The sequence below is a fragment of the Calliopsis andreniformis genome, chromosome 12 (genome assembly GCF_051401765.1).
Source record: "Calliopsis andreniformis isolate RMS-2024a chromosome 12, iyCalAndr_principal, whole genome shotgun sequence".
Lineage (NCBI taxonomy): Eukaryota > Metazoa > Arthropoda > Insecta > Hymenoptera > Andrenidae > Calliopsis > Calliopsis andreniformis.
Genome location: NC_135073.1, coordinates 9,784,321 through 9,809,708, shown reverse-complemented (window position 1 = coordinate 9,809,708; position 25,388 = coordinate 9,784,321). Strand labels below are relative to the sequence as shown.

Sequence of the window (25,388 nt, the reverse complement as noted above, 5' to 3'; positions counted from 1 at the left end):
CGTCGGAAGCTAACAGGCGTGTAGCACGTCAAATTTCGATTCGGTGGGATTCTTCGTGAGTACCACCCCTGTTAAATAAACAGAAATTAAATCCTTTTGGGGTTGTGATCTGTAATCTTTGCCGCGAAGCAAACAGCGTTAGTGACGCGTGAAGAAGTATAGAATCTTGTCTGTTGTTAAGTAGAAAATTAATCATTTTCGTTTTTATCGATTATTAATTTTAATTTTACTTGACTTAGAATGATACAGCAAATTTTAAAAACATTAGGGCCTAAATAATGAGACTGTAAATATAGATTAGAATTAAATTTTATTAGGATTAGAGCAATCTTTCGATTAATTTAGATTCGTGTTGCAAGTACTTATACTTTTTGCGATAAATGGGAAGGCAATTGATACGTAGTACAGCGATTCTTACGTATGTGTACTTTTATTACAAGTAGTTACGTAATCGTTACAATACATGTCACGTGACTCAGTACCTAGACTTTTACAGCAAATAGTATCACAACACGAAATATACAAGAAAAGCACAGACGAGCGTCTCTTTACAGCTGTCAGAAAACTCATACCAAACTTACTCGTACATTGAAGAGCTTATCTCACATAATGTCAGACCATAAAGGAGAAAAAATATTTAAAAAAGACAGCCCTCCACTTCTCCCTCTAATTGAAAACAGAACTTTATCAGAGTTTTGTACAAACATCTTCGAGGGCACATAGAACTGAACAACTTGGTCGAAACGTCGAACCTAGTGTTCGATAAACATCTCTATAATAAATAAATGTGTATATATATCTATATTTTATAATTAGCAACTGAGTGTCTCTCGTTCGGTTTAGATACCGTTCAACTGTTAACTAAATATCGTAGGTGTGTATTCGTTACCTTCCTCGAAGTATCCGTCGTTATTCGATCCCGAGCTAGTGGAAAAAAGAAATCACCAGAAGGGATCGTGAGTTTCAGAGGCTCATGCTTGGGGCTTCATCCTTAGGCCAAACCTTGCTCACACGTAGAAACGGTCGATGTCAATCCTCCTCAGTTACTTGGTCTACACAATTTCTTATTTACTTCGTAATCATTCGTAAATTGCTGACTTTTAAAGTGTATTTCCATGCTTACACTGCACCTAAGTCACTATAGATTCTCTGGTAGAAGGAAGTCTTTCGTCTCTTTTATACACAGTGCGTTGAGAGACAGCATTACAGCGAAATCCCAATTGATCCTGTGATACGACTAACTCCTTAATCATTCAATCGAGGTCATAAAATTTGATTTAAATATTTTCTAAAATCCGATGATCAACTATCAATCAAGTATGAGCGAGTTCAGCATATCACAGAATTAATTTAATATTTAATAGAAATTGTTCTCGACGTTACGGAGTCAGTAGTTTCACTTATTGGCAAATTGTAAGGTGGCACTGTACAAACTGCATCTTCTTTCGAAAACTGTTGAATAATCTTTGGCAGACAACTGTCCTTAATTTTTGTACATGTCGCACAAGACTTTTTCCATGGGGGTGTTTCCAATCGTTCTGTGAAAGTATATCAGTTCTACCCTCGAGGCTGGTACTGTCCTCAGCAATGGCAGCAATAGTAGTAATCTGCCGAATCGTGCTGGACTTCCTGGTTGCTGTGCCCTAGCGTGTTGACCTAGCATGACTTGCGCTTGATCTTGTAGATTTTCTATCTGGCTGGAGTCCTTCAAACCACGGGTTTCTGTAACACATCAGAAAAAGTGCTTTTTGGACTGCCAACAAAATATATTTTCTATTTAAGTTGCAGTATTTTCAACTTTAAATTAAAAAATGGGCAAAAAATATCCTAATTTAGGTAAATTAAAAAAATGATAGTAGATTGACCGATAAAATTTTATGGTTTAAAAATTCATAAATATCTAAGACTTTTTTCCATGTAACAAAAGCAGTTGAAATAGTTTGAGGATCATTACAAACCTGGTCTGAATAAGACAATAGCCTTCATGCAGGCGAACTCTGCAGGGTCAACCATGACAGCCTTGTATCTCTGCAGAGTATCGTGTAAATGCCTCACATCCGCCGCCACCTGACTCGGTTTTCCTGTGGTGGTTGTTTGCATGTGGATTCCAGAATGTGGATGTGGGTGAGGCGACAAAGTCAGAGCAGTAAGTTCTGCAGAATTGAAAAGGGGCGATGATTCGAGTGGGAGGCACCACTGTACTGCGTTCAACAGGAAAAGCTCCGACCAGGCTTCCTCCAGAAGTATCACCTGTTACAAATTCAATAACTTCAACTGTGAGAAACACCAAAACTAGGTGTTCCTTTATGTCTGAAGGTTTTACAAAAATTTATACCCAAGTTAATCTACAAAGCTAAAAGTTCAACTAAATTGTTGAACCCAAGAAATATTAAAAATTCTTGATATAAAAATTCTGAATCCAAATCTTAAAGTCATTTTAGTAATATGAAAAGATTCCCCATGTTTAATATCTTTGATGAGAGTTAACTAAGAATTTATGACTATGAAATAGGATCAAAGTACCTGATCTCTGAAGGGCAAACTCGCAAAAGAGGGAAGATTTTTTGCCCATTTGACAGCCATGAAGAGTAGCCTCGCGCTGGTTTCATAAACTGTTTCAGCGTTGGCAGGTGAATATAACGATGGGATCACTGGCGGAAGTTGAGTGCATCCGCTTCTTTGAGGAGTCAGTGGTTCTTCATTAGTCACGTCTATGCTGTCTTCAGATGCATTTCCTATTATAGAATACAAAAAATATTAATGACCTAAAAGATCGAATAATCACAGTGACCATAAGTTATATTAAATTTACAAAAGAGAAGTATTGAAGCATTCAATATATATTTAAAAAGAATTTATACTGAGAAAAAGAGATATTTAAGTTACAGAAAATAAAAGCATTCTATGTGAACAACGAAAATTGAAAAGATCTTCAATTATTCAATCTTACACTATTTTGATTATTATAATGTTAAAGTAAACAGTCAGAAGAAAATAACAAAAAGTTATGGGCACATAAAACTGATGTATACCATCTTCGTTATCCTGTCGAGGTGGTGTCGGGGGGTTCGTCGAATTTGTCGTCGGCGCGACGGTGGGTAAAGGCAATGGTGTCGTGTATCTCGCCATAGCCAGAGACACAGGTGGCCTGAAAAATATTTTTCAGTATTTTACTCAGAATTTTAATCAAATTTTTTCCCATACCGTCTCCTTATGCAAATACTTTAGAATCAACTATAGTAGAAGTACATTTTGCAAGATTAGTCTTGAACATTAAGTATTCCCACTTTTTCTCAATGGAATACACATTTATTTTTTGAATACTTTTTAAAATATTATATTCGCTTGAAACATTATCAAAATCGTGAGCTTCAACAATCAGTATCGATCTTTCACCGACTCGCGGCAACTTTAATTTGTTCAGACACGAATTTTGTTTGCATACTTTCAGCGTATGCCGCGTGGAATTTTCGTTTCACCGATTCGGGTAGGTAGGTGGGTGAAAATAGGTCGCGAAAGGCAAGGAAGGTGAACGTAATTTTTTCTTACAACTTTTCATCTGAGAGTTTGAAAACGATTTCACATTAAAACTGTGGAACGGCTGATAGCGCAGATGACGGTGTGTAATAAAAATTATGGTTAACGTACAAGCGAGACAGCAATAACGAAGGTGAGTAAACACCACATTAAGATAACAGAAAATATCATAACCTCTTGATTAGCATTCGTAACATACCTAAAACCTACACAAACTTATTAACTTACTGAGTTAACAAGTTTTTTCTAAATTCTGTCAAAAGCTACTCAATACAGCTAAGCTATTTCTGTATTCAAAAGCGCCATTTAACTTATCCTTCCCCAAACTTGCCATTCAGGAAACAAAATTTTTGAAACATATCACTGCCCCTTCTTTAATCACCACGGAAGCCTCAATAAAACATCGAGGCAAGGTGTCTGCACCTTTGCCCGGCCCAACGTCAGAGATGGCGATCCCAACCAGCAGGAACTTCGCTAACTGTTACATGGAGCTGTGCAAGCAGCAGCGTCTGCGTCCTTTGCCAGTCATCTGCGTGACTTTGCCTCACAGTCTGGATTTCGCCACCGATCGCGTGAAAATGGACGACTGGGGCCCTATTTTGAACGCTTTAACATTCGACAGTAGTTTAAAGTCGATCAGCATTCGCAGTAGGTACCAGTGTCGCAAGCCGCTGGAGGAGATCAACTCCGAGGACAAAGCCAGGACAATGGGCAAAGCGCCTGTGGTATTATCACGTTATCTCCTCGAGTGGTTATCTCACAGCGTTGGCCAGTGCGTCAGAAATTCCACAACTCTCACGAATTTGGAGCTAGAAGGCATACCATTTCCTCCAGACTGCTTGGCAGTGCTCTGCGTTGGCTTGTCTCACACTCAGACGCTCCGACACCTGTCCCTTCAGCGCTGCTACATAGGGGACAATTCCTGCGAGTTGGTATGTCGCACCGTGGCTGACGTGTCGAGTATCAGGTCGTTGAATCTCAGCTACTGTGACCTGACGAGCAAGTGTGGCCCAGCTCTGGCGGCAGCGCTGTCACGACAGAAGCTATCTCTCTACCATGACACTTGGAAACAGTCGCTGAGGTACCAGGAACCGAACCTAGAGGCGATGCCTGGGCTACGTCGCTTGACTCTAAACGACAACCCTCAACTTGGCGATGCAGCTGCTACCGAGTTGATAGAGGCTATAAGGGACAGTCTCTGGTTGAAGGCACTTGATATGCAGCGTTGCGGATTGACCGATGCGATCGTCAAAGACCTATTAGAGCTGATAAACCACAACACCACTCTGGCTGTGCTAGATGTCAGGCAGAACGCGAATCTGAACGAGGAGATAGTGAAGGAAATAATGAAGAGGCTAGAGGAGAACAATACCGATGTGAAAATAGAGTACAGGTACCTAGGCCTGCCCCAGCATGATCGAAGAGTATCTTCCGCGGGCAATAGGAACAGGAATGATAATGAGAACACCAGGAAGTCTCTCTCCAGGCCACGTAGCGCTGTGTCAGAATACGTGAAGAGGGCTTATCAGGCACCGCTGAGGAAAGTAGCCAGCTCGATCAACAACACTAGAAGAATGAAAACGAGACCACACGTCCCACCGTTCAAGCCCATCGGTGCTCAACAACGACAGCAGGAGCAGCAACAACTAAGTCAAAACCGCCAGGTGAAGACCAAAATGTCTCTTCACCTCGACCTCCAGTCGCACATTCAACCAATGATGGGCGAAGGGGCTAAGAGCGAGGATAACCAAGGATACGAAGACAGTGTCCAGCAAGAAAGCGAGAGGACGTCATCGAAGAACATGGACCTAACGAAGATCGACGCTGCCACGCAAGTAGCTGACAGTCTGGGGATCGAGGACTCGGCCAGGATGCAGAAGGTTCAAATTCAATTAGCGGAAGCAGAGGCGGAAAACGATCGTCTGGTGGAGGAAATGAGACGCAGTGGTCGATTGCTGGCCGAGGAACGTGACCGACGCGAAGCAGCCGAGAAGAAGCTGAACGCTATGAAGAACAACCTAACCGAGCTGGAAAACGCTTTGAAGGAGAAAGAACAGGAAACGAGTGGGTTCTTGTTGCTTAGCCAGCAAGACTTGAAGGAGATTTGCAGCTACTTTGATCGCCTTTTGGAGGTGCTGGACAGCGTCACGAGAAACCCGAACGCCAGCAAGAGGGAGACAAGTGAGGCGGCCATTGTGAAGACTGACATACAGAGGAAAGTCGCCTCCGTCATTCGACAAACGAAATCAGAGAATCGCAGGCGCGGATTCATCGTGGACATTGACGAGGATGATACGATCAGATACACCGAGCCTATCAGGAAGTTTGCTAAATCGGAGAGTGACGTTAGGTCCACCATGCCCCCGTTATCGACGATGCACTTGGAGAGGAATATAGGAGACAGTCCTGACATCGGTTCACCATCGCTGGAGAGCAGAATGTTGAGATGCGACGCAAAGAAGCCGTCGATATCCCCTCGAGAGAGGGCGAGGGCATTGTTCGCTCAGTTTGTTCAAGGAGATGCTGTGCTTGATTTTTCTATCCATGTGGATTAAAAATCGTACGTATTTATCGAATTAGAAATGAAGTGGACTTTCGATAAAAAAGCATAAACACGTACAAAATACAAGTACTGAGGTAGAACGAGTAGAATAATCGTAGCGATAAACATATTAAGGCGACGAAAAAGTAAGAAGCCCAGAAAAAAAAATAACAGGTGAAAAATTTACGGATCGAAGTATCGATCTCCTCTTCTTTTCATGCGAATTGATAAGAAGCATTACACTGTAGCGGGATCGATAAACGTTTCTTTATACGACAAAGTGTATTGCAAACCAGTTGAGTTGGAAACTATTTATACCGTCACGTTTTTCGTAGTCACCTTATTAGATATCGAATAAACACCTTTTATATTTGTAACCGACATTGTTCCTTTTCGCAGTATATCCTACACGCGCGATTTTATTTAGTTTGACGATCTATATCATCGACTCATTGTACTTCTTGAGTCCATTAAGTATCGTACTATATAGGGATCACTGAGGGCTACAATACAGTCGTAAATAAACCTTTTATTAAGTTTATATAACTTCAATGTTCGCTCTGGATATAGACTTCAATGGATAAAGGAGAATCAAAGTCTGCTGGGGATTATTCTGCTTTGTTATAAATAACCAACAATTACGTAAATATCACAATAATATTTTCCTAGTACCTATTCACTAATGTCATAGAAAGAACGCTTTGTGAGGTATTTAGGGGATAAAAATCAGCATGTTTCTTTAGCGGAGACAAATTTGAGCCAAAGCATAGAGCACGTTGATTCATGGAATAACGGGTATAGAATTTCCAGAAAGCGTCGGTATCGAAGGATCGTTGAGAGGCACGCTCGCTGTCGCTTTTAACGTTCACCCCTTGGCGCTTCTATGGATTTTCCATTAGTTCCAACCTGAGTAACCGGTTACCTGAAAAACGGTCAGCCACGGGCTACTAGTCAAAGGTAATTTTTCATGATAGATCACGCTCGGCGTGGCGTGTCGCGAGCGAAGCCTGTTCACGACGGCGAAAAGTATGCTGCTCTGCAGCAGAAGATCAAACGTGCCAACAACGTCGTCGGCTTTCTTGCTCTTCTCGTTGGCTCCCGGTGAATCGCGGTGATTATCGATCGCGACCAGTTCCCGATGTTACCTTTAATCCCCCCTCCGTTGACCTCTTGGATCGCTTTAAAATTCACCGCGGCTTTGTGTCACTTAGTTAGTGGGAAAATACACTTTACGCGCCACTCTCGAATGTGGAGCAAGGTTCTTGCGTGTCAATAGACTTGTCGTTGCTACTCCGTGAGCTTTGATTAAAGGTAGCCGAGTAATTATGCTTGTGGTTTTTAATATTAGACTAATATTAAATTCTCTATAAATGTCTATAGTATGAACTCTGTTGATAGAATACAGTTTTAGTATTAAATATTATGAAAACGTGGGAAACTTGATGCAGGATACTTGAGGGTCTCGAACTCTAGGAGATGGTATTAGATTACAATTCGTATTTGATACACAGATTCGATACAGTATTTTCTTTTGAAGTAGTAGAACTTCTGTTTCTGAGTAGAATTTTAGCTTCTTCCTGCTATGGAAGATATTTTTGATGAAACTAACCAGCAAATTGTCAATTTATAGAGATATTCGAATGTATGAGTTATTGTGATTAAAATAACTTACCCAAAAACGCCGACAGCCACCGCAGCCTCTCGAAGCGCACGCTCCTGGTCCATCTCGACGAGAGCTTCCGGTCTGATGGTGGCAGTGTTTCTAGGTTGCCGTTCATTCTGCACGGCTGCAACAGAAGCGCACACCTTCGATGTAACGTCGATAACAGGCGTTAATTGCAGCCACGAATTAATTACGCGCTGGTAAATTAACGTGAACCGCTTCGGAGCACTGCCTCTCGCACGCGAGCTATTCCTGTGCAACGTAATATCTTTGGGAATTTGAATTTGAACGACTTATTAAATATATTTCTATCGATGTTTCGATAGTCTTCCTTTCACGCTTCAATTAGAATTTGTTCTATCTGAAATAAAAATTTTATATAGGATTTTGATTTCAGAATCCATAAACATCAGAAGTTGATAAGAAATTATTATAGTCCAGACATTGCTGATAGTTTCCTTCGTTTAAAAATAAATTGGTTAGAACTATTTTAGTCTTGTTAAAACAGATTCTTGAGATTAAGTAGCCACTTCGTTTTGGTGATTCAGAAAGGGGACAGAAAATACTAGAAAATCTTTAAAGAATACTTTAAAGAAGGCTCTAAAAAGGGAAAGACAGCAAACTTTAATATTAAACATTAATGTAGATAATCACTACGCTGTAAGAATTTCTTTTTTATTTTTACGTCTTTAAATTTATAATAAGTACTTAAAATATTAATGCTTTTCAAGTAGGTACTTCCATATTTTATTTCTTATTACAATATTCTCAGCTTTATGTAATAATACTCTTAAAGACCTCCTGTCCACGTAATTCAAGTTCTCAGCGTATCAAGCCATATATAAGTATTAAATGCGTGGATGGTTCCAGCGTATAATATTATGCAATAAGTCGATTCTATTCTGTCAACGAGAACCGTTCGATGTCGTGAACGCTTTCGAGGGAAATAAAGCGATCAATCGGACGAGACAATCGACGAAACGGGCTCTCGACAACCGTTCAAGGACTATCTTCTGGTAATACGTTCGTTGCATAGAAAATCCTTCCCCCAGTTGGGAGTAGAATTTCTTGGTTATTGAAATATTAGTGGAACAGTGGAACGACTCGCCTGTTCCAAGAATCTTGCCAGATTAATCGGGGAACAAACGATTGGCCACCACCCTCTCGTCAAACTCACGTAACGCACCGTTATATCACGTCATCAGCCTGCGTCTGACAAGCGTGAATTTAACAGACGTCCAGGAATCAGCTACGTTTATTGTTTGTATATTACTGTTCGGTAACTCCCATTCGACTGACAGCTATATGGTAGGATCGTATTCTCCCTTCACACATCGTGGACCTCCAGAGAACTTTGTTTCTTTCCTGTCTGTGTGTACCTAATTATAAGAAGCGATATTTAGATTTTACCCAAGCTCGAACTTGGCGACATTTCAAAGAATAATTTCAGTCGGGATGAGGAACTTATTCCTGCCATTTTAAGGCTTCACAAATTTTTAAAACCTAAAGTAGTAAAAGGATGTTTAAATTTCTAAAATTCCAAATATCAAAATTACTTTTTGATAAGAATGAATTTCACGAGAATTTCACAAGAAAAATTCAGAACTTCAAATTCATAAGATACACAATAGTTTAACAGCTCAGTCTGTTAATCTCGCGTTAAAAATTATAGAATCTCAGAGCACCTTGGCGAGAATTCGTCTAGTTTCACCCCCCAAAAAGCTTGTGACAGCAGCCACATGTTAATGGAGCCGCGATTAGGGCACTCAGTGGTGTGTAACAGCGAGCAGAATTTTTTCCAGCTTCCCTTTTAGCACGGCACGGGCGCACAGTAATTTCGTAATAATAAAAAGCGTGCCGGCTCGCTTTACCTACGTCGTGCTGCCTGCTGAGCAGCTTAATAGGATCCTCCTACTTCGTCAAGCCTTTGGCATCGTCGTCTCCCTTTTTCGCGCGGCTTCTTCCCTTCCTATCGTTCTCTCGCTTTTTCTCTCCCCGTTTACCCTGCCGTCGGGACAAGATAAACGCTCCCTGCCGCGGTCGCGTTCTCTCCTCTTCGTCCCCGGGAAATTTTTCTTTCCCGTGTCACGCGCGCTTTCCCTTTTGTCTTTTTAACTCTTCAGTCCGCCTATTTTCACACAACCCATCGCCCCTTTACTTTTTCTCCGTCGCGGCACCTCCTGCTTTCTTTTTTTACGATGCACGCGACGCGAGGTTAAACTGCTGTCGATACGAAGATTGCGAGAGTGAAGAACACTCTGACAGTAATCGTATAAAATCAGCAATTTTCTAATACCTTTTTAGTGATTATTTTGGAACATTTGTATGTATCTATTAATATACGGAGGAGTTATTCAGGTATTTAGCTCGTTCAATTTTCTTTGTATTTATATCCCACTTTGAGAGGGATCAAATAATTATAGAAGCTAAATGAAACTCTGTTCTGATGCATTACAGAAAATTCCAAAAATAGAATTCTACTGTACTTATTATCGTGGTTGATTTAGAGGTACAGCTTGGATGATTCTAAGACATTATGGAAAGGGGAGGAACGCAAGAATTTGTGAACCACTTTGTAAGACAAAGCCTGACAGTCTTCAAGAATTTCTTAATGTTCAAGAATGTTAAGTTTCGCCAGGCTTTGATGAAAAATTACTACCTTGTGACATTGTAGCAGTTGGGGATTCTATTTATCTATCCCATAGACTCTGAGTTCTTTTTCAACGAATTTAGATTTTTCACTTTGGATGGTTATCGCGAATAATTCATTCATCCACAGTCAAAATGAAAGAGTATTTATACTAGTCTCGTGGTTGAATTCACTTCATTAGTTTTCAATACACCGACGAGTGAAATAGTGAGTGACAGAATTTAATTAACAACTTTAGCCCTTGTAGAAGAAGAATATTAGAAATGTTAGGTTCACATTTAGCAGTACAGTTTCACTATAAATGAATCATCCATTTGTTTCATCAAAAGTAGGACAAGGCTCTACTTCTTTCACTGTTCACTTTCAATCTTAGAGCATATCTTTCTTTAAAGATATAGAGGGAACATTTTCTTGTTTCAGCCTATTTCTTTTTATAATAATTTGCGCAAAATCGGATCTACCAACTTATTGCATATCATTCTTTCCCCTAAGCTTTCAATGCTCTGTATAAAATGCACATGAAAACAATCTCCACGTTTTTCACGGTGGATGAATCATTCCCAAAGTGAAAAGTCCAAATTCGTCTTTATCGTCTTCCATAATCAACAAATACTCAGAAGCTCCAATCAATGTTCACTCAATAAAGGATCTCTATCGAAGATATCAGCAATCCCTACCAGTTCCACACAAATTACAATCGTTAATTCTTTCCATTGAACAAGGTAGAGACTTCTAGCTGGCCCTCAACCCCTGTCATCCATTTCGCGTCTCTGACGTCCAGTTTCGCACCAGGAAAGATAAACGCCCTTTTACAGATCGTTTCACTCTCATTTGCGTGAAGCTCACCGTGGGAGGTCTGCCTCCCTTTCTCACTTTGCTTCTTCCGTCGTGTCTCGCTGTCCCTCTCGGCCCTGCCGCTATGACACAATTTAAGTAGGAGAACGCTCGCTCCCTATCTCTGTCACACCGTACCTTGTACGAGCCAGACAACTAGTTCACGCAGATTTTTGCGTACGGAGATTGGACGCGCGTTGCATACGTTTATTTCCCCCAATTAACCCTTCGGGGCTCGTCGAGAGCCACGCGACCGTCGCTAACGACCGCGGTGTTTACAACGACCACCGTCGTTTCGACTACCGCGGTGAACCGCACCGCCCTGACGTTGTTACTTTGCATCTCGCCGCTCTGCCTACCGATTTTCATTAAACACCCGTAATAACTGAACTAGTCCTGCGTGAAAGAGCTCTGTTGGAGCTTTTGAAGTTAGATTTGCCGATTTCGGGTAGTGGGTTCATTGTGAGTCTTGAGAATGGTATATTCGTCTAGACAGTGATTATAGTATTATATAATAGATAACATTTATTTGTTATAGACTCGTGGGTTGTTGACGAGTTTTGAGGACAACTAAGGTACTCAGTAGATCATTTGAATTGTATTAAAAATGTGGGTACCTAATGGTGCATAGAAGCATAAGACCTTTGCTTGAAGTAATTTTAAGCTGTAATGAATATAGCAAAGAGGATATAATGAGGGAATATTGTGTATCGTAATGGGTAATTTTAACATCATTTCGATTTTAGAAAATTCTGAAAGGGAAGTGTGTCTTAGATTTCATTTTGCTGTATAAGGTGTTCAAGCCAAAGCAGGTCACCTAAATGTCGCCTCTGTTTTCATTGACATGAAAATCGTCTATGACATAATTTGAATGGTATCGAAGAAGTATCATGGAAGAACAATCATTTGTATGGGATTCCTTTTATTAGATTTTCGTGTTATTAAAAACAAAGGGAGATATTTAGATCGCCTGATTGAATTGAGAATTTAGAAAACTATAGCTGCCATCAAAAGTAAAAATATATTGCAGGAAGCAGTGAAAAATAACAGAATTATACACATTTTAGTACCTACTACCAAACGAATCATTATGAAAGAAATAGTAATATCATCTGCTAAAAGTTAATGTCTTTAGGTTTATGAACCCCAACTCAATATTTTAACAGATTCTCAAAATTACAATCTTCTTAATGATCACGTACCCAAGCAATCAATCTCTCTAGGACATAAACGCTCTCATAAATTTCCTGCAAATCGGTCCACCAATTTCCCAAAATAACCTCACAAGGGCCCAAGACAGACAATGGTTCTCCCCAAAACTTTCGCGACAGTTCGAGGTGCGATTTAGACCCGATCCCTTTCACAGAAGGCCGCCTTGCGAGCAATCGAATCACGGGGCCAAAGAAGTTCGCGGCACTTCCTCGTCGCCCTCGAACGTAACTCCCGACGCTCGGGAATCTAATTTTCCCCGAGAAAACGGGCGACGTTCCATAGAAACGTCGTCGCGCACCGGGTCGCCAAGGGAACCGAGATCCAATTGGAAGTATTTCTTCTGACGACGTCAAGTTCGGCAATAAGAAAGTTGCTTCGCTCCCGAGAGGAGTTTCCGCGAGGCTAGAGGATGGCGGGACCGATGGACGAGAGGGGTGGAGACGGAAGGAAAGGGGGAAGTGCTCTTTCGCCGTGGCAGGTGCGCACGGGGCTCAGCGAGAGGCATTAAGAGTTGAATCGGAGGCTGCCACCAAAGGAGACCTGCACCCGCGCCAATCGCGCCCCGCCTTTATCCAGTTATTTATGTCGCGAACATAAAGGACACCCTCGCTCGAATCCCGTTCTTTTCCCCGCCACGGAGGTCGCGAGCGCTGATTGATTCCCACAATACAGGTTCACCTGCGAGAACGGGTAATCTAATGTATCGATAGCCGATCGAACAACGCCACCCTCGTGAACGTTGAAACGGATATTTTTCTCCTTCACACGCGATGGAAAGCTTCCCTCTCGATAGAGCAAACGCCCTGGCGAGGGATGCAACCGATTTCATGGTTGGTAATTCTTTGAAAATAAAATTTTGTTGGTTTCTGTGAGGTTCTGAGTGATGCATTTGGGGATGGTTTGTTAAAATAGTATCTACTTTGTGACATAGAGTAATTGGAGTAGCAGTAACGAGTAGTCAGTCTATGTCAACGTCAGGGTTGAGGGTGTTAACCCTTCGTATTTGAATCTTTTTTCCACTTTATGGGATAGACATCATTGAGTTCTTTTTTATACGGAATTAGAGCTGAAATTGATGTTTCGTAGAAAATATATGGTAAGACTGTACTAAATTTTTAGTTATAAATTTTGCGAACGTTTGATATGGAGTATGGTGAATAAGGATTCGTGGTGTAACAAAATATTTTCAATTATGCAATGATTGATGGTATTTCTAGTGTTAACTGTTTTTCCAAAAAACTAAATTTTTAATGAAATGTATATTTTGAAATATATTTTAATCCTTATCTTCAAATTTTCTTCAATTCCATTAATTTTTAATTTACTCAACATTTAGAAAGACATAGAAAATTTCTAGATCATATTTGAATTGTTAAAAACGAAAGCTATGATTAGTTTATAGTAATTGATTAAGAAAGAAATTGTTTTATGCTCACCGTATGACGTCCATGAAGTGGAAAAGACATGTTCTTTAAATTGTAACAAAACAAAAAATAGTCTTCATTTAGAACGATCTTCCTTGAACGATAAGCTATCTTATATTCAATGTACGTACTGAATTCAGAATTTTCGCTTTTACATCTTTCGTACTAAATGCATTTCAATGTTTCAAACAGCTTCATTATTATGGGGGTAAATTTTACAAGTATTTGTCAATAGACATGATACATTGAATGATTCAAGCTTCATCGCAATCTTTTCGTCATCGCGTGGCCAATAAACAGAACATTCTTCCCAAACTAGGAATATTAAACGGGTAAAGGGAGATGATAGGATAAGTCGAGTTTCGTTCTAAAACAAACCCTCCCCATAATAGTCAATTAAATTACTCACCATCTTTATTCATTCCCATCTGCATACATTTCTTCAGACGACACGCTTGACATTGATTTCGGTGAGCTTTGTCCACAACACATCTTCCGGTACCAGCTTGACATCTGAACATAAAATTGGGCGAAACATGTAGGGTTCCAAAAATGAAGAACGTACTTTTGTGGCGCATACTTTGTCCATTGCAACATTAGCATTCTGCTAATTTCCACATATTACTGAGCAATTGGAGATGTAAAATAACTGAAATAGATGGATTCACGATAGAACTATTAAAGTGTTGTGATATTATAAATTTTCTATGTCTCTTAAATTCAGTAATATTTTGTATCTAATAAGGTTGGCTAATGATCGTCACATAGATACATAGTTCGATCTGCAGAACGTACAAAATCGAGGAAGAAAGTCTCTATTGAAACCGATCGATTGTTGACGATGACGTTTCACCGACGGTGGCAACTTGGCGGCTGTTGTCCCTTTCGGAAAGACGATGAATTTCGAACGCACTTGCCGGAAATCCTGGCTGCGCACTCAGGAGTTGGCGTTAAATTCGATTACTTTCATTGTTCGGCTAACCCGGTTATCCCTTCAGAACTGACGAACGTAAAGAGGCGACTGCTCGAGGTCACGTACCATCTTCTTATCCCTCTTAATTTCATCCAATCCCGCGACAGCCCCACGCTACTTCGTTCCTCGGGGCTTAAAGCCGCTTCTTCCTTTCGTTTTCATCCTGCTTCACGAACAGTCATTCAGTACAGAAATTAACGACTGGACTTTGTTGCATCTACTACATTGCAATTGTGGACTACGTTTTCTCATTCTTTGACTTAATAAAAAAATAATTGAGAAAGAGAAGTAGAGGATCTCGTTGAAGGAACGTGATTCTACAGAGTATTTACGATTCTAAGGTCGTAATGTTTCAATATGTAAAATTTGGTGATATAGTACAGTGAACAGAATCTGATAATAAGAAATATTATAACGATATTAGTCACTGAAAGTATGATTTATCCTTCTAGCCTTAAAAGTAGGCTACAATTCTGTACCTCAGAGGTAGACTAACCCAAATCCATTTCCTTCTTTTCAAAATATAAGTAAAGGAAATTTAATAATATAAACTACTATATTGGAAAAATGGGTAATCACATTTGTACTTAGGCCTTCCTGAAAAATAACAGAAAAGGACTTTGATAACGTTGTCTCTGAGGATCAAAATTTTATAGTTACATAGTTACCACCCTCCACAGAAAGCAAGGCCTTCGCTTCTTCACTAATTCTTCAAGTACCAAAACTAACATTCCAAAATGTTCTAACACCCCCATTAAACCTCTCCACAAATCAAGCTATCAAAGACTAAAACCCGCAATCAGATTCCCTAAGCCTCCTCACAAACGCTGCAAAGAAGCCACCCCCGGCGGGATAAAGCAAAGGGTTAATAGTAGTTCCCAGTGGAGGTGGAGCGCGAGAAAAGGGGAAAAAAAGAGAAAGATCGGCGGAGTCGTAATTCCGGGGCAATAGCCCGGGGCTCGATCGGCGGACGGGGCGGTCGATCGATTCCCAGGGCTCCGTTAGCGCGATTTTAACTAACGTCAGTCACAAGGAGGCTGCCTGGATCCAGCCGTGCGACGAAAGGACGCCACCATCCTGGAACTATCTTGTCCCGAGGCGGTGGCGTACGAGCGGCACCGAAGGGTGGCTGCGTGCTGTCGTGCCAGCGGGGTTCCTCTCGCAAATTGATTTGCGTTCACACCCCAGCGAGCCTCCGTGCGTTGGCTGCCAGGCCCCCGCCTGGCTGGGCTCGCCCCGTGCAACACGGGAGATACATCACCCTCGGCCTCCTCGGCATTCACCCTTCAGAACCACATCATACATTTATTTACGCATCTCTCTATTCTTCGGCATTGTTTGCCTCATCGAGTTACCGGAAACATGTGCTGCCTGTTATCGCGCCCGCCGATCGGCCTGCTGGATGATTCAATGACTTAGCCCCGCTGGACGAGAGCGTAGATTCTGCAGAGTGAAGTGGGCACAGGTTGCCTTTGGAATTCTTCTGAAGGATGAGAGGTGGAGGTTCAAGCAGGAGGTGCTGTATAGTCGACGAGGGGACATAGTGGTTCTAGTAAAGCAACAGGGCATCAGCCTTACATTTTAAGACTTTTAACAATTCGCATTAAGGTGGCTAACTGGGGATCCAGGTACGAACCAATGTATTTTTTTCTGATTTCTGTCAATTTGGGGCTTCAGGGGTATTAAAAGGAGTACACAAGTCTTAATGTTATAAGATTCATTATTCAACAATTTCTTAGCATCAGTACAGCATTATCCATTAATTAAATATTATAAATAGTGGAGATACTAATGCAGACAAAATTGGACGTTTCAGTGAAGTAGATGTTAAATGGGGAGTTTTTAGCAATTTTTACATAATTGGATATTGTGTAATTAATTGACAATGCTGGATTGATGATAGTTACCCTTCTGTCACTCCTGGAGCTTTGGGTTGGATAGAATTAGGGTTAAATACATTAGTTCGTACCTGGGTCCCTGATTGACCACCGCAACGGTAATTGTTAAAAGCGTAAAGGACAAGTACCCTGCTGTTTTACTGGGAAGTTTGTAGCATTGATTGAAGCATTTATTCTACTTGTTGGTAATATTATCTAAGACCCAAGAAAAGTACAGAAATACATAGCTAAAAATGAATAAAGTTTTGAAATTCCTGAAATTGATAAATTTGTAGAGCTTTGAAAGGTAACGTAAAATCCATCTATAGAATCATTCGATTTTAGTATTTGAACGAAGGGAGCATTGAAATCACTAAGCTCCAGCTAATACCATTATGCACAATTGCAGTGTAAATTTCAACTGTGTACTTGCAACTTTTCAATTACGAGAAATTAAAAAAAAATTATATATTCAAAGTTTCAATGCTTTTAAGCAAATGATAACTATTTGAAATAGAATCAATCCAGATGTCTATCATTCATTTAAGATCGAAAAGAGGAGTGATTGCGCGCGAAATTCAAGTGTGTCCCAGTGGAAGTTGGTGAGAACTCTCGATGCAATCTGGGTCGTGCACGATGTACTTAATTGCATCTAACCGATCCGTGAAGTTGGACTTTAATCCGACGATTATGGTCGATACGCCGCCGTGGAGCATCACGTCGGGACGCATCTGTCGCGGTTCGTTCCCCTCTACGAATAATTGGTTATCTGTGCGGAGGCTCTTCACTCTTTACCGCATTACGGTCTATTCGACGAGAATCAATGCGGAAGAAAAAAAGATACAGAAGAATAGAAATGCACTGCAACAAGATAGATATCGAAATCGAAGGGTGCCTTCAAATGAGACACTTTTATGTAATCCATTCACAATTAATAGAAAAGATATTGAGAATATAGTTTTGATTTAGTGAAGAAGAAAACTATATAAATGTATCTGAAATGCTAATTGTGTAATACAAAGTCTCTTGAAGATGTTTCGTTTCCAACAAAATTATTCATTGCGTAGGTGTAGCTTTATCCTTGGATCAGTTGATTGAAGCATACATATCTTCCGTTTACGTTTGTGCCCACAAACAGTAACCAGTTGTCATCACCCTAACTGTGTTACATAATTCTGATGTCGCGTTATTACGGTATACGCAGTAGGTCTGGACGTCGTAGGCAGCGATTTCTCAATCTCTATTCTGGGAAAGGAATTACGTAAAATATAAACTAGATACTTCGGCAATAAAGTCGCGAAAATTTGTTAACACATAAAAATTCAAAATTCAAAAGTTATGAATCACTATTTAACCATACTCCTGAATCGAGCAATTTTAATTCCTAGCAATTCACTTTACTAAGTCCACACAACAAAATCGTCTCCAAAGAAAACTCCACGGCCATCTTTCCCATTATGAATCTTTCCCATTATATATCCTTCTCAAAGTAGTCTACATTCGTCCCCTTTCAGGATGTCCAAAAGTCTCAGCAGAGTCCAAAGAGTGTTCCAGCTATCTTTGAACGCGGTTTGCATCCCAGTCACGCGTTCAGAGTATCCGCGTCGCCTCTTATTTTTCAAAGGCCGCTCGCTGGGGTTAATAGTTTGTATATCGAGTATCCTGGCATCGTGTATCTTCTCGACAAGCTTAACGCGCACACCTATATGACCTGGGTTGTATCGATAGTCACGTACGGGGGCAAAGGGATGCACACGCATACAGTGAGCCCGCTGGCTTTCGTATGTGGCTCTGGTGTAAAACGGGTCGAGCGTATCAGACAGCGATTCTGAGTTGAGAGGGATCCGATGGAGATGGATGGTCGATCCCAGGGGATGGTAATAGTATGCCCTATACAGAGTGCGCCGGTTTAGGTGGATAGGTCCTCCAGGATTCAACATTATGCCGTTCCGCATTGTTGCCTGGTATTACGATGAGCCCACTCGACTTGGACCACATGGCGCCATTGGCTGGTCAGTTTGACATTAAACGCCACCAGAGGATTCACTCGCTAATTTCGATTTGATATAAGATGGGTTTGAGGTCTCTTTGAGCTAGGCTGATTTTAACATTAAATGATGAATGTCGCAAAGTGACAACTTCCATGACTATCGCAAATTGTAGGAATTAATAATGAAATAGTAATTTAACTAGGAAATAGTTAATCATTAAGATGAATATTCTTGAGAAGATATTGAAAACTACTTCTTTATTGCTATTCAAAATGGGTTTTTTAATAGCTTCCAGTGGTGTAAATGCGTTTGGCGGATTTCATACGAGTTGCTGAATAGATCTGCAACTTTTTGCATACAAATGGGAAATACTTTCAGTAATAATTATTGAATGTGTGTATCAAGCACAGAACATGGATATTAGAAATTACTAGAAAATACTGTCATATTCTTAAATAAAAAATCATCTACATCTATTACCAAACTTATTTTATTTTTTACATTCTTATGCATTATTCGCAACCTTCAGTAGCTCTTTACAATAAAAGTTAAATAATAATAAGTCAGCTTAATCTTTTTCATATAAAAATAGTAGACAATTCCTCGAAGAAGAATTTGAGTTTTTGCAAATAAATTAATTTAAATCTTTGAGTTGAGTCAAGTTTCCCTTCCACACCAAGTAATTGCATCTTCATTTATAATTTTCAATAAACTCACCTGTATATTAGCTTCCGTCTGACGCTTCTCTTGAAGAAACCGCTGCAACCGTTGCAGGCCAGAATCCCGTAATGTTTCCCAGAGCTAGTGTCACCACAGACCACGCATATTAATCCCAGGCTGCGCGGTGGCTTGCTGCCGTGCTGCGGTTGTTGTTGCTGCTGTTGCTGTTGTTGTTGCTGCTGTTGCTGGTGTTGCTGCTGTTGCACTTGTCCCAGCAGATGGGGATGGCCATTTCCCAAGGCGGTCAGATAGGGTGACCTCGCCAAAGGGAAATCCGTTGGTATTCCTCTGCAAAGAGGAACAGGACACTCCTGGACCGACCTCGAAGCGTAAGGATCGTGACTCGAGGTCGATCCTGTCGCTCCTAATGGACTGTAGCGCTCTGGTAGTCCTGGGGAGATTACGCTGCTCTCCCCCGAGTCTGAAAATTAATATTTAAATTTCTTCGTGGCTTTGTTCTGTTATATTTACTTCGCTAAAGTATTCGGAATAGTCTTATGATACTAATGAGGAGAAGTCCTTAAATACATACAAAGCTTGTGAGATTGTGATTTATGTTACAGATATTCAAATATTCAAATATTCAAATATTCAAATATTCAAATATTCAAATATTCAAATATTCAAATATTCAAATATTCAAATATTCAAATATTCAAATATTCAAATATTCAAATATTCAAATATTCAAATATTCAAATATTCAAATATTCAAATATTCAAATATTCAAATATTCAAATATTCAAATATTCAAATATTCAAATATTCAAATATTCAAATATTCAAATATTCAAATATTCAAATATTCAAATATTCAAATATTCAAATATTCAAATATTCAAATATTCAAATATTCAAACATTCAAAGATTTAAAGATTCAAAAATTCAAAAAGATAATTCACGTCAAAAAGACAAAACATAATTCTGCCTGAAACTTCTATTTCCTTCTCCTACGCTTTATCAATGAAGTAATCGATTCACAATCAGAATACAATTTTTCTACGATCAGACTTGATTCATCCTATTCGATCAGCTGGCAGTTGCGTCCAGCTAATCCTAGAAATCTCTTCAGCGCGCTGGAGCGACCAACCCCAAACGGTACACGCCACTTTCCACCCTTGATTGATTCTCACGAGGCGGGGCCGATGGACACAGAGGACGCGCATAAAATAATTGCACGCTTACGGCTAACGCGCAAACGTTATGGATCGCCACGAAGGATTTACGAGCCAGTTGGTATTCGTAAGATTTGTGGACGATTAAATTGAATTGAGTAAGGTACCGATATCTTTCGCGATTATTGATGAAAGGTGTCGAAAAGTGACTGCTTGGCTATAAAAGTGGCAGCTACAACGGGGTCGAGGTAATCGATAATGTTAATGAAGTGAAGAAATTTATGATCGTAAGCGGAGGTTACTGGGGAGAAAGTTGATTAAAGTTATTATAGTAGAAATGGTATATAGAATTTACTTTTTCTATCTGTAAAGAGGATTTGAGAAATTAATAGGATTATGTAGATTTTTATGTATGCTGGCTTTTCATTGTCTCATTAAAATCCAAGGAAACAGTCTCAGACAAGCTTTAAGAAAATTTGCATTCAGAATAAAACGAGGAAGGAATTTTGTACGAGTGTTGGACTTTTCGAAGGAATCGCTGCTCCATTGACTGCGGTTTTTGTCCCCAAGAGACCACAGCCATTTCTTCCCGCATCCCTTAAGGCTTACCCACTGAATAGTGTGAGCAAACAGTATTTACATCGAGAAATGAGTTCGCAAAAACCACAGACGGTAAAGAATATCCGACATTAATATTTATAAGTAAAACAGAGCATAGAGGAAAAAGGTGAGAAGATTCAGCCATGGGGGATTCCTAAACGAGTCCTTCTCTGATTCTTTAAAGCCTTCTCATTTCTTCCCCCTGCCATCGTAATTGTAGGATTTACTTTTTGATACTTCATCTTGAAGCTATTAGACATCTTAATTAAGTCACCAAAGAGTTCACTTCTTTCTATTTTTAACAAAACGAATAAATTACCCTAGCAAATCGTTCACATTTTCAAATACAGAGTTACCTAATAGTAAATAGCTTAGAGCTGAGCAACATATGGTACTTTACTACCTACTATTAATCTCCTCGCCACTGTGCCCACTATATTAAACGAATCAGTAGTGCTAGATAACATTCAGATATAGGCAATACATACATAGATACTGGATATTAGCTAAAACACTGATCAATCGAACCCATTTCAATTAATTGCAAAATAAATTTCATTGATACAGTCGGTCGCGTTGACGCTATTAATTGGAAGATGGTAATGCAAAGAGATCACCGTAGGAGTGGTGAACATCTGCGTGATCAACGAAATGTGATTTCGCTTCTCCACTCGGGTTTATTAGTCACGCCGGCAACCCCGACGACGAGGCGCGAGATCTCTCTCCCTGGAATCGTATTTGTCGACTGGCTCGTTCCACGATCGAAAACTCGTTCCGGTCTCGTTAATGCCGCCGGGGTCAGATAGGATCTGTTCGAATTACCATGCGAATCGACAACAGGTCGATATCGGGTTTTAGGGTCCCGCTCCTAACCCACTGCAAAATCATTTAGCCATGCCCCGATTCGCGGAGATTATTTAATACCAATCCAACTCGAACTTTCACCCCCTCTGAGAAATTGAACTGCCACTTCGAGTCAATCGACATCGCCAAATCGATAGAATTGTTATTTTCTTCTCGCTGAATACTTAGATTCTGAAGAATATTGGTCTGTGTTCACTTAGATTTAAAATTTAGTTTTGAATTTTCAAATGTCAATGACTTGAATTTGTATAGATTAATTTAATCACAAAAACAGGCGTTATTACATTTATGTCAAAAAATTAATTTTTTATAATTCTACCCACATTCCATTCAGAGTGTATACAAAATTGTGAAAGGTCTTTTAAATAAAGATTCACAGTTGCTTCAGAGAAGAATGAATTCTATCCATTATCACACACTCGTGTATAGTATATATAGCGTGAACGAAAATTTCACACGTATAATCTTCTTAAACCGACTATGCAAATTACCTGCTATAAAATGGCTACAACGCGCCAAACCTGAAAGACATTTACCTCTGATTGTAATCAATGATCGAGTCCCTGGAGCACGTTCCAAACGACTGATATGCATGATCCAGCTATCGGCAGGAAGAATTCAATCGTATCGTTTCGTCGTTAGAGTTACGAGGGATGAACCCGAGACAATCTTATTAATGCAGCTCACGTAACGTCCTAAGTGTGTCGGCTTTTCGATCTCGTTAACACCCTAATCCTGTCGAACGTGCACAGAGAGATACAAATTGCGACATGTGAAATCTATTCTGAAGATGGCGACGAGCTGTGTGGTCACAGAGAGAAATTACTTGGACGTTAAACGGAATTGTGAGTTCACCTGCAACCGAGGAAATTTTGTCACAGAACCCATTATCGTCTCGACCAAACGCTGAGAACTTGGATTAATTTTGGAGAAAATTCAACTAGATTTTTTACTTACACACAGCTATAGCAGATAAGTGACTATGCAAGAAATTAAAAATTGTATCGACCACCCTCTATACCATTATATACATCCTACATACTTGAACTTAAAAGAAAGTTTAGTCTATGAAAGACAGCACTGCAAACACTATCAGAGTCAAAATAACAGTTTGCAGATTCTCAGCTGAGGTCGTAAATGGAATAACCATGATCCGCCCCCTCAACATCGTCGGCCATAAAGCTGCCGAATAGTCGCAGCCGCTGGTCCACGTACGCAATAACATTACGCCATTAGGGTAATCAAATCTCTGCGCTGGAAACTCGCGAAATGCCACGACTGCCAGGGGTTAAACGAGAAGAGAAAAATTATGTGCCCGTATGGTGACCGGTCGGCGGGTTCAAACGCGAATCGCGCGTGTATGCGCGTGTATATAACGCGAGACTATGAAAGCAGGGGCGTCAAATTTCATTAGCATATCAATGCTGGCGGATGGCGAGGCGCCACCTGCGCCCCTGTATTATGGGATCATCGAGTAGAACCTATGGTGGGAGCTGCGTGGAATGACGTACCAGCGAAGGGGACACGAGACAGAAAGCTCGAAAAAAAAGGGATTTTGTAACTACCGGCAACCACTTCGGTCACCCTCTTCCTCTCACCCCTGTCGACTAATTGTTACTGCATTAGGGAGGCACGTTGATTCTGTCGTGGGATTGAGACTCGCAGCGTGCTGATTCGCGTTCTTAAACATCTGTTGTCTTGGCTTTTAACGTCTGCCTTGGTTTATACTTCTTTATTCTTCTTTTAGTGATAGTTAAGAAGGTTGAGAGAATAAAAAAATTGAAAAAATTGATTCTTCACAGAGAGAAGGAATATGATAGTTTGTAGCAAAGTAGTATTGTTTATCGATGAGAAGTAAGAGACGGAAGTGATAGAGTGAAATAATTTTAGCAAGAATTGTTAGTTAAGAAAATTTGTGAAGAAATAGAAATAATGTCTGTGCCCCGCTGTGGAAACTGTATAAACGAAGACGAGTAGATTGAAGTTAACAGGGGTGGTTTTTATCGAATTAATGTTTTCTAAAATTGTACTGATGAATCCTTTAGATCACTCAGCTTCTGATTTTTATAATAGTATATATTTATTATTTTCATTTCACGTTTTCTTTCTTTTTCTCCTTATAATTTTCTGAAACGAGAACTGCAATGACCGCAGATTTACGTATATTTTAATTGTCTTGAATACATGTGTATTGAAATTGAATATTATAAAGGGGAAGCTGTGTATATTGAATCTTGAAAAATAGTATTTTTTACTCTTAACGTGAAGGGACTAGTTTTATATAGTAAGGTTCAATTGTATAAAATAGTTTCGATTGTTGTCGAGATAAATAGTAACACTTATTGGATATCAACTTACCATGTCGAATACTCAGTGGACTGGTAGGGCTTCTTGGATGCTCTGGCGGTGCATCATTCTGCGGCTGCTGATGTTGATGTTGGTGTTCTTCTGATGTAGAAATCGATGTTGCTCCGTTCATGGTGTATCAATAAGCATTCCTCGCTGAATCGACGAAAGAGTACTGTAACATGTGTTAATCCACAAATATTACTGTCTCATAAATTGCATTGTTGAAATATCAAGTACCAATTTTCAAGAATCCATATCTACCACCATTATAAGTATTAACAAACTGTTGCTCTTTGAAACTACAACAATTCTCAATCAAATAAAGCATTGTAAGATGCTTTACAGAATAACTACTATTTTTCACTATCCATTCACTATGTCACTATTACCAATACAGTAACAATCTTGTAACTCAAACTCAACCAAATGAACCATTACTCTAAAAATTTCCATGTAACTCATCTCCAACGTCCTCATCATGCATTTCCACCCTCTCAACAAGTCACCACATTGAACACCCATAACTACCCTCCAACGATCCTCACCTCAAGCCACAAAGCCCAAGGAAGCTATCTCCTGGATCACCCGCGCACGCACCAGTCCAAAACTGTCCAAAATCACCGCGGTCCCGAAAGTCTCACAAACTTCGTCAAATAAAGCACCTTACAACCCCATCCAACTTCCACTGATTCACCCCCGACGGATCGCGACGACTGGTGTAAGGCAAACTAAGGCTCCTCTCAGGAGTCGGCTCGGAGCTCCAGCCTCGACAAAGCTGCGACCGCGTCAGGGTGGCCAACGACGACGGATGACGTCTCGAAGTCGGCGTCTCGGCGAGAGATCGAGGTTGGCTCGACCGCGATCGTCCCGTGTCGCGGAGGTCGGCGTCGTCGACGGCTGTAGGGTCGCGTCCCAGCGCCGAGCGTCCCGCGGGCAACGGCGCCACCGATTGGTCCGTTGGCACTTTTGAAGGCGGGATCAGGAGGCAACGGCGGAAAAACAACAAAAACGAGAAGCGGGAGGATTTAACCTATA

The 25,388-nt window shown here is 40.3% G+C and overlaps 2 protein-coding genes across 3 annotated transcripts; one reads left to right on the top strand and one right to left on the bottom strand.

Moving 5' to 3' along the window:
* Positions 1 to 1,465: 1,465 nt before the first annotated feature.
* Positions 1,466 to 25,027, bottom strand: LOC143185481 (photoreceptor-specific nuclear receptor). 2 transcript variants are annotated; one of them, XM_076388515.1, is made up of 9 exons: positions 24,899 to 25,027; positions 24,363 to 24,525; positions 19,421 to 19,844; positions 14,272 to 14,375; positions 7,752 to 7,866; positions 3,033 to 3,148; positions 2,524 to 2,735; positions 1,959 to 2,250; positions 1,466 to 1,722 (listed from the first exon to the last, which is right to left on the bottom strand). In XM_076388515.1, exons 2-9 carry the CDS (start codon positions 24,481 to 24,483, stop codon positions 1,484 to 1,486), a joined length of 1,623 nt encoding a protein of 540 aa, XP_076244630.1. In that variant the 5' UTR covers positions 24,484 to 24,525; positions 24,899 to 25,027; the 3' UTR covers positions 1,466 to 1,483. The 2 variants fall into 2 exon arrangements, with proteins under 2 accessions (XP_076244630.1, XP_076244631.1); XM_076388516.1 differs by lacking the exons at positions 24,363 to 24,525; positions 24,899 to 25,027 and adding an exon at positions 22,541 to 22,646.
* LOC143185480 (uncharacterized) lies at positions 3,984 to 6,092 on the top strand. Its single transcript, XM_076388514.1, has one exon. The coding sequence runs from the start codon at positions 3,984 to 3,986 to the stop codon at positions 6,090 to 6,092; it is 2,109 nt and encodes a 702-aa protein (XP_076244629.1).
* Positions 25,028 to 25,388: the final 361 nt, after the last annotated feature.